General features: G+C 40.3%; 1 protein-coding gene across 1 annotated transcript; it reads left to right on the top strand.

Moving 5' to 3' along the window:
- The first annotated feature begins 754 nt into the window (after positions 1-754).
- Positions 755-8,450, top strand: cmc1 (C-x(9)-C motif containing 1). Its single transcript, XM_080540685.1, has 4 exons — positions 755-849; positions 1,362-1,454; positions 7,432-7,522; positions 7,638-8,450. Exons 1-4 carry the CDS (start codon positions 828-830, stop codon positions 7,756-7,758), a joined length of 327 nt encoding a protein of 108 aa, XP_080396811.1. The 5' UTR covers positions 755-827; the 3' UTR covers positions 7,759-8,450.
- Positions 8,451-9,834: the final 1,384 nt, after the last annotated feature.

Below are 9,834 nucleotides of genomic sequence, written 5' to 3'. Positions count from 1 at the left end.
ACTGTTGTGCCCAATTCTATTTCTAATAAGCTTCACCAAAGTTCTGGACTTTGCTTGTGACCACTAAGTTGGCTGTACAAAGACAGTTTTCAAACCAGGCCAGTGACCAGTTTTAAGTAATTACTTAAAAAAAAAGAAGAAACAAGCCAAAACCCACTGGGTGACAGCCATTGGGAAACACTGAAATTATTAACTATACTGTTGCCTTTTGTAATTTAACAAAGCCTTTTTGTGTGATGAGTACACTGTAATAATGTTATATAACATAATAAGACAAATATGTCATTTATGCCAGAATATGTAGCCTATATGTTGGTATGGCTGCTCCTCTCAACTTCCTATCCTCTCCTTCATATATATATATATATTTATATATATATATATATATATATATATATATATATATATATATATATATATATATATATATTTCCTCAGAATGCCAGGGCCAGCTCCATAACATGTTTTATTCTGAATGACATTATGAATGTATTTTTCACCTGTAGGACTGAGGTTGGCTGTCTATCTGTATGTAATTGATCGATCACAACTTCTGTAAATACAGAATTTCAACCATTCTTTAATTTGACAGTCATTAGATTTATTTACATTTATAAACATTTATTTTTCATTCTATAAAATGTAAGTTGCACCATTGCGACGGTGTGCACCTGTTGTAGTGACGTTAAGTCCCTGATTGTGGAATTTGTAGTTCATTTGGTGCTTTCGAACTACAATACGTCAGACGCGGAAATGTCTACGAGCATGAACGCGAGAGGTCACATTGCTTTAGTTCTGTAATGTTTTGAGAGACACTGCTGGTACTGATGATGGAGACATTAAGATCAGGTATTATATTTAACACATATGTGTAAAGTACAAACATACTATCCATGTGCAATGTTATCGAGGTACAGCATGCTAGTTATTAGACATCGTTATTAGACTCAATACAGCTGCATCACGGTGTTGCAAACAGTAGGCTAGCTAGCTAGGTAGCATTAGCAGACTAGCTGTCATCTGGTTAGCTAGCTAGCAACCTACAATCTCATATCTGGTGAGCGTCTCTGTCCAAGAGAACTATCCAGACAAAGAGACTCTGAGTGTGACAGCTTGTCCCCATGCATGGTCCATTGACATTGATTTTGATGAGTAAGCTTAAAGCTACTAGAGCGGGTCAACGTTGAACCTGACCTGACAGCATCATGTCATCATCACCACCTTATTTAATAAGCGAGAGCTCGGTTATGTTAACTACCCACAATATATATATATATATATATATATATATATGAGACAGCTGTGTTGTCTAGTCTATAACTTTGTGTCTGACGACTGTCTTCCATTATCTTACCTCACAGAGGAGCCTCATCTCAGGCATGTGGAGACAGACGTGCTGATTCCCAAGATGATGAGGGAGAAAGCTAAGGAGCGCTGTGCTGAGAAAGTTGGTGGTACGTGTCCAGTCCGAAGTCCACCCCAGGGAACATTCACTTCTTCCTGATTTGCTCAGGGAAATAGTCAATTATGCCCTGCGTCCTCAGTTCTCCACCCTTTCCCCTGAACTGAACACTTGTTGTTCACTCCCCTACATGTATTTAAATGTGTAGTGTTGGTGTTACCATGGGCTCATACACCATTCCTGTGCATTTAAATCTATGGGGTAATAGTGGACAAGTGCCCACTTGAACAGCTGGAGAAAAAGGATGCTTACACACCTATAGTTTGTTTGCTTAAAGGAGTCATATTATGCTCTTTTTCAACACGTTCATATAGGTCTCTGGGGTCCCCAAAACTTGTCATTTAAATTTTCTGCTGAAAATACCACTCAGATTTGAATCTAAAGGCATTCTAGCATGCCTCTATACCAGTGGAGGCTGGTGACTTCCAGAATTGAGGAGGCCAATTTTTTTTCCGCTTGCTCGCTTCACTCGCAATGGAATGTTCCCTGTTCTTCTTATCTGTCTTTGTTAAAAATTATTAATTTGTGTTTGGCGGTACTGAAGGGATTGGGACACTCTCAGGATGGTGGATGAAGCAGCTTTTATTGCCTGCACAATGGGTCATCAAATAAACAAAACAATTGGCATGAATCTCTGGTCCGCCTGCAGCAGCTATTGTCCCTTCTGCTCAGGCTCACAACATTCACCACAACATACTACATACAATCAATGACATGTCAAAAGCACTCAAACACTATGTCAATCAGACACACAACATACAATTCAGAACAATACTTCATCCATTTCTAATATTTATCCTGCAGAACAGCACTCATACACGTGTGGCGGAAAAAGGTACTACACGGAGGCCAGGCCTCCTGTGCCCACCCATTTTCAGTGATTTGGCCAATCACATATTGCCATGAAAAAAATTGCATTACATTGACTTCTATGAGAAACCACTTTCCGACAGGAGGCCTGGCCTCCGTGTAGTACCTTTTTCCGCCACACGCGTGTATGAGTGCTGTTCTGCAGGATAAATATTAGAAATGGATGAAGTATTGTTCTGAATTGTATGTTGTGTGTCTGATAAAAAATATAATTATTGCTTTTTTAAATCTCTCTCTCTTCTCTCAAATTATTGGGGAGGCCAGGCCTCCTCCACCTCTATGGAGGAGCCTCCACTGCTCTATACCCCTCTGTTCCGGTCCTTTTCTCTATGGGCTCTTGGGCTGTTTTTGTGTTTGTCACTTAAGTCCAAATGAGCTTCCTCTCCCCACGCCCCACTCCTGAGGTTAGTTAGACGTCCTAAAAAAAAGTCCTGTAGTGCTCAAGAAGAGAGGCCTGAGGAACTCCTCTTTCTTTCCACAACTTGAGATGAGATAGATACTGGCTGGACGAGACAGCTAACAGTACCTAGCTAGCTAACCCAGTTTACTCTTGTTGCCTATTTGTAAGAGCAGAACAAAGGAAATAAACAACCAAATTGCACTAAATATATAGACATATACACATGGGTCAATGACGGATAAGGTTTTCGGAAGTGCAAAAAGTTAAATGATGTATAACACATTTTCCATTAATAATATATTTTATATTTTGCACCCAAAGATGTGCAAATAGGACTAACATAGATTGTCATAATTCGGTACAACCATTATATTTATATATATATATATCTTTTTAAATTTGTTTTTCAGATTTTATCCCTTTTTTCACCCAATTTGGTAGCCAATTGAACCCAACCTAGCATCCAATTATCCCCTGCCTATTGCGAAGGATCCGCCGCCCGACCCCGTGGCCGGCAGTCCCAGAAGAGGCCGCCAGGCAGACTAGCTGACTGGCTCCTCGAGCCCAGCACCTGTTATTCCGGCACCCCGGGGGCGCTGTTGCGCAACGGATCCTTGTCCGGAAATACTCCTATACCGCCCTCGGGAGCGGCCGCCCAATATGCCGCTCCCCGTGTGTGCCCCAGCCATATCCGGATCTGGCGAGCTGGGATACGAACCCAGTCCCCGGTGGGCAGCATGCACTAGTGGCCAGTGCTTAGACCGCTACACCACCGCGGGGCCATTATATTTATATTTAACCAGATTTCTCGTTGTACCGAATGATTATTTTTGGTTGTACTGAATTATTTTCTCTTATTTTCTCACTCAGAGGGTCTGCTGCAGGGGTCTTAATGATGTAATGTCCTGTCACATGATGATTATCAGTTGATTTGATCCAAAATGGTGCCTTGAAATTGGTTGCTCCGAATTATATCAGTGAAATAATGTTTTTGTGACAAAAGTGATTTGAGGAAAGCAAACATTTCTACATAAAAATCCTTAACCATTTTGCAGTATATTGTTATAAACCCTTGTAAAATCATGCCAGAATGTTTATATAATAGTTGTAATATCATTTTAGATATTTTAATGGCACATTAGCTGGTTGCATTTGTGTTCGGACGGTTGTACTGAAAGAGCTGAAAGTGCCTGAATTTGTAAAAAAAAAATCACCATAAACTCTTTGTGTATTCAATAAAGGAGAGCAAATAGTGTTAGTTAACATAATGTATATATATTTTAATTGTTAATTTTAGAAAATATTACATTCGGACACAAAATGTACACGTCACGTCATTGACCCACCTACATTAAGCATTCAATCACTCCCCCGTAATATCAACAATTATGAAAAAGAAAATAACTTTGGATCGGGTGGGTAAGACGCACGTTTGGGTGGGCTGAGCCCACCCCTGCCCTTAGCTAGCGCTGGCCTTGCGAACTATAACTTTACCACCCGTATAATTACTTCTAAAACAGGTTGCTTACCGTAAGTGTGTTCTCCGCGCTGCCTGGAAGTGTTTTAAAAACTTAATGCAACAATTTTGATATTTATTCAGCCCTCCCGTTGTTATTTCGTTCTAATAGCAACCTTATAGCATAAGAGTTCAACAGTTTACTAGATCTCAGCCAATACAGTGTTGCGCATTTCCCTTGACGAGTCAACTTTAGAATGGCTGCTATTGCAAAACAATTCTCTGGTAGTTTTTGGAATATCAACAATAAAGAATAAAAAAACACGTTTGATATTCATTCAGCCCTCCTGTTGTCATTTCTTTATATAGCAGGCTTATAGCCTATGAGTGATGCTAGTACATGTAATTATACATTCAACTGTTTACTAGACCTCAGCCAATACGTTGTTGTGCATTTCCCTTGACAAGTCAACTTTAGAATGGCCGCTATTGCGAAACAATTCTCTGGTAGTTTTTGCCTGCTGAAGGGAAAGCCATAGGCGTACATAAAAACTATAACCTGCAGATAAATTACTTGCTACATCGATGTTGGGAAAGGAAAACTACAGACTGACCAATCTCACGTTGTGTTTGTGTTTGTTTGTGTCGAAGTACCATTGGAAACTAACATATTCATCACAGTATTTTGATTATGGATATCTATGGAATGTTTTACCAGAATACAAGACAATGGGGGTTTTTTTGTGAGCAATTGCCCCAGTTCTGTTTTATCTCTCCAACAAAACAAACTGATAGTACTGCCGTGGGCGGAAATACTTAGATGGCGGGCGGCTAGTTAGGGGGGCAGCCAATCTGAATGGCTTGTTGAATCGCATGTTTTCCGAAATAGGCAGCCCACAAAAAACGGACTGTTTTATTTCACAGTTTGTGTGTTATTAGGCCCATAGGAGATTCAAATGTATATGCACAAGCACTGAAAAGGGGACCTTTAAGTCCGAATCAGGGTTGAAATTATTACTTTGTTACATTTTGTATTTGGCTTGGTCAGGTATCACATTGCCAAATCTCTAGCGAACCTAACTTGTAAACAAAAGCCATGTGGTCGTGCAGGCTGTTCATTTAATGGACAGGAATCTGCTGGGTTGTTCCAAAAAATTGCAAGTCGTGATCTTGTTGTTTCTATGGTTTCAGTTTGGTTCACTTCAGAGGGTTCAGACTATATGAACATTTATTTCAGACACTTCATTAAGCGTTGGGGATATTTTTGCTATTGTAATACTGCATACGTTCTACAGTGTCAGCTAGTTCCTGTGGATGTGGAGATTTTGGAAGGCCTTATTTTTCCTCGCTAGATTTATGGGCAGAGTTATACATAGTTTTATCTCAGGGAATTCAGAATTCTCATTTCATTCCAAGTATCAAATAAGTATTCTACTCTGCTACTTTGTATCTACCGCTATTGTCTTATATCCCCTATGTCCCTTGAATTGCACTCACTTGTCATCAATATTTATTCTTCTGTCAGGAGTCCCGGCCGCTCGTATTTTGCAACCGAAACTCTTCATCTGCCTTTGGCTCTGGCTTCTGATTGTGTTTCATGTTGGTTCCCTCCACCATGCGCACACGCTTAGGTGACGGGTCTTTGGAAACCCCCATATGATCAGCACCCCCCCCCTCACTTTCACACCTCCACCCCTGCACTGCTGCATGTTCCTGTAGTGTTTTTGTGACACTCATATGGACTGTTTGCACAGTGCACAGTGTGTGTGTGTGTGTGTGTGTGTGTGTTTTTTGCTAACTCTGATTAGTAATGTTAGTATCTGGTGGAGGCCCTGATAGCCCCACTCCATAGCACCTCTACAGAAAGGTTCCCTCTCCCTGACTAGAGACCAGGCCTAGTCATAAGCTAGTGGAGATCATTGTCATTTGGCCTGTGTGTGTAGGAGGGGTGACTTGACGTGTGACCAGGCAGCAGCAGCATTAGCAGTAGCAGAGTCCGGGGAGGGGGGTCGCTTGATTAGATTAGTTGCAGTGTTCTGCCTCCTCAAATTGGTTTTGCTGGAGGTTTTTCTGCTTTCAGATGAACGCGCTCGTGATAATCATACAGATAAAAGCAATTATTTATTACCGTTGTTCAGAGAGAGAGAGGGTTTGAGGTGTCGGAGAGAGGGGACCTAATTAGAGGCTGACAAAGACCTTGCTAACAGTGTGAGGAGCAAGGCCCTTCAACACCTCTTTTACACCACAAACATGATGGCACCTTTCATCCTAAAGGCATTGCTACTCAGTGCAAGAAACGAGAGGAAATCCTCTCCGATCCTTATTGTTTAGCACAGGTGCCAGTCTCTACTGCATTGACCTTTCACTGTCTCACTGCCGTCTGCTTTGTTCTGGAGCTGGGTTAAGACACAGTAGAATCGTTTTCATGAAAGGGTTGTTGAGTAGGGCGAGTCCTTATGATCAGAAAATGCCTTCTACAGTAAACCTAAAGAATCAGAATCAAGTTTCCGTACAGTATAATAACAGCAAAAATAGAAATAATTTAAATGGAATAATATACAGATGAATACAGTGGTATTTACAGATGAATTATGCTGTCCTGTGTGTACTTATATGAATGTAGGTATACATAAGGATGAAGTGGGTGACGGATATGATACAACGGTATTCACAGGTGGATTATGTGTGTGTGCGTGCGTGCGTGTGTGCGTGCGCGTGTGTGTGTGTGTAGCAGGTGAGTAGTCACTAGAGACCAAGATACTGAGTTTAATGTGGTGAGACTTAACAACAGTGTGGTTGTTTCTCACTGTATGGGTGGATTGGGCTCTCGATGTATATCCGTTATATCTGGTACAACCCGAGCATATTAATACCTTGATGGGCCTGCTTGCCCTCGGTGAGCAGTGGAGGGTAGCTTATTTAGAATAGTGACTGCCCATTACTCTGGGAATGTAGTCTTGAAATTGATCGCCGTACACAACCACAAATATGACCACTGTGATGCCAAAGTGTTTAGTTTTAGCCTGGTTGAGGAAACATGGGCGTGTGCCATGATAAGAGTAGTGTGAGTACCAGGCAGCTTGTGGTTATTTGCCCTCAGGCTGTTCTACAGAGAGTAGAAGATCTGTAAGAGAATATTGTATATAGAAATAGGACTGGGGTGCTTAAAAAATAAATAAATAAATAAATAAATAAACTTCTCCGATCCTTTGCTAATTCTAGTGCCCTTCCATTTTGTTTCAGCCTTCAACGTCTGCTGTAAGGACAACGGCTTCATGATGGTGTTCAGGTGTCGGGAACAGAACTCTGCACTGAAAGAATGCCTGACTCTACAGTGAGTGTCGTAATACAGTCTTTTGTAGACTAACACAAGTTTTGCGGTTTGGTTCTTTGTTCTAATGCAGTGCTTGTTGATAGTAACGGTGGTCTCTGTATGTCTCTCCCCACAGCTACAGAGACCCAGTCTTCTTCGAGGAATGCAAGCAGGAGTACATTAAAGAGAAGATGGAGTTTGAGAGGACGGGGATCGCGTCCAAGAACAGGAAACAGAAGCTCCCAACCAGCATGTAAACAGACAAACATCCTCCCTCGGAGTGACTCCCTCTGGGAGTGAGGCCTTTGCTGGCCGCTGGCCTTCGCTTTGCAGTGTGTTTATATTGTACATACGATCAGGATGTCATGATGGGAATTGGACAGAAGAAATTAAAAGCATTTTCAGGTCATTTATACTGTTGGCCCGAGGTGTAAACTGTTTGCAAGAATTGTCTAACAAATGGTCTTAGTAGGGTTTTACAGTGCATGTGGAAAAAGTCAAATCACAAGACCTAATGGAAACTGGCGTAGTCATCGGCATAGTAAGTCCATCAGCTCAGTCCTGTATTTCAGAATGGCCATGGTTGTATATTTATGATGAAGTGTCTCTTCTGCTTGTGGGTGTTTAGTATTGAGCTCCTTATCGAAGTATCAGTGTAACAGGAAAGGAACTCTGCCACTATCTTGCTCTCACCCCAACCAATTAATATTGATCTTGTTAGCCTTCTGTCGGCCAAACACATTTATGGCAATGAGTAAGGTCTTACAATTAGATTGTAATAGTCATACCAGTCCTGTTTGATTTAAGAATGAACACGGTTTTTGATCACCGCCTTTATCAGGCCGAAATGATGTGATGTAATTATCACCGATTAATCAGTTGTGGTGTGATGACAATTACACTGCACATTGCTGTTCATGTCATGTAAAATAAAACAATTTGACTCGCAGTTCATTGTGTTAACAGCATTATGAATATAAAGAAAAATATAAATTCTTAGCCATTGTTGTCTTCTTGCCCTTAAATGTTACAATAGTTAAAAATACATGATATATAATTATTCAATAAATATCTGAAGACTTCTTACAGATGTCTTATCTGCTTTAGCTTTGTGTCTCCGTCATGCATGACCTGGATAATATGTGGTTCACTAGCGCTGCCATGATTCATCTACCTATATATTATTATATCTATTTATATTCATTTTATTCATCCAAGCTCAACACTGCATGCTGTCACACAAGAGATGAACTGGCTGTGCTGTGAAGCTAGATCACTGGTTGTATTCTGATAAAATAGATGTTAAACTTTAAATGTACAATGCTGCGGAATCTTTTGCATAAGCTCAATTATCATCTCTGTTGACTTGACAACTGAAACATGCCAATGATTGACATAAATAACCTGCATAACGACAGTAGATGTGATTCTTATGAACTTCCCCATTCTTTATCTTGGTCCATGTGCTCTATTGTCTGCTAACACGACTTCTTATTCACACATGTTGCCAAGCGATGTGTTCTTCCTGACCGCAGCCAACACTGCTTCAAGTGAAACAGGTCTTTTTGATGTTTCTCAGGGGAACCGAGAGAACATCAGACCTCACCACTCTCAGCTTCTCCTTATTGTGGCATGTAGATAACTAAAACCACCATGAAACAATAAATACAAGTGTACAAGTCGAGACAACACGCATAGACACTCACATTATTCATTTATTTAATTTAAATCATATTTACAAACAGTCTTAAGTGCAATAATTCTAAAATATAGTCCATATCTACTGTACATTGCATTTTGGTTTGCAAATCTTTTACAGAAGTGAGTATGAAACAGCTGTAAAACAATATTTTATTTTTTAAAATCAAGTAATAAATTGATCACAATAATCATAAAGGAGACTGAAGAAAATGGAAATACGAAATAGCTTTTTACCATGGCCCTATTATGTGCTTTATGCACTTTCTGGACAAGACAGAACTCACATTACATTTAGAGATTATAGTTCACTTTTTGATCCATGGAGATGCCCTCTGAAAGGACGTTTTATAATAAACACTTCAGTGATACCCAGAAGAGAAGATAAAGGCCAAAACCAAAGGAATCTGTTTGGAGTGCAACACAGCCTTGTGAATACTTCATCTTCACTAACTATACAAATTCAGTAAGAATTGCACTTCCTCCCTCATGATTTTCATGTGCTCCCCATAACACCTATTACTTTCAATGAATTGACATGGTTTGTACAAGCCACCATACTTGATAAATTCAATGCAGAACAGCTGAACTCAACACCAAAATAATGTCAAACAAATATATTGTGGATACACATC

Source organism: Nansenia antarctica (assembly GCF_963989245.1).
Source record: "Nansenia antarctica genome assembly, chromosome: 10".
In the NCBI taxonomy this organism is placed as follows: Eukaryota; Metazoa; Chordata; class Actinopteri; order Argentiniformes; family Microstomatidae; genus Nansenia; species Nansenia antarctica.
The sequence above is the reverse complement of the archived record's forward strand: the minus strand, read 5'-3'. Positions and strand labels throughout refer to the sequence as shown.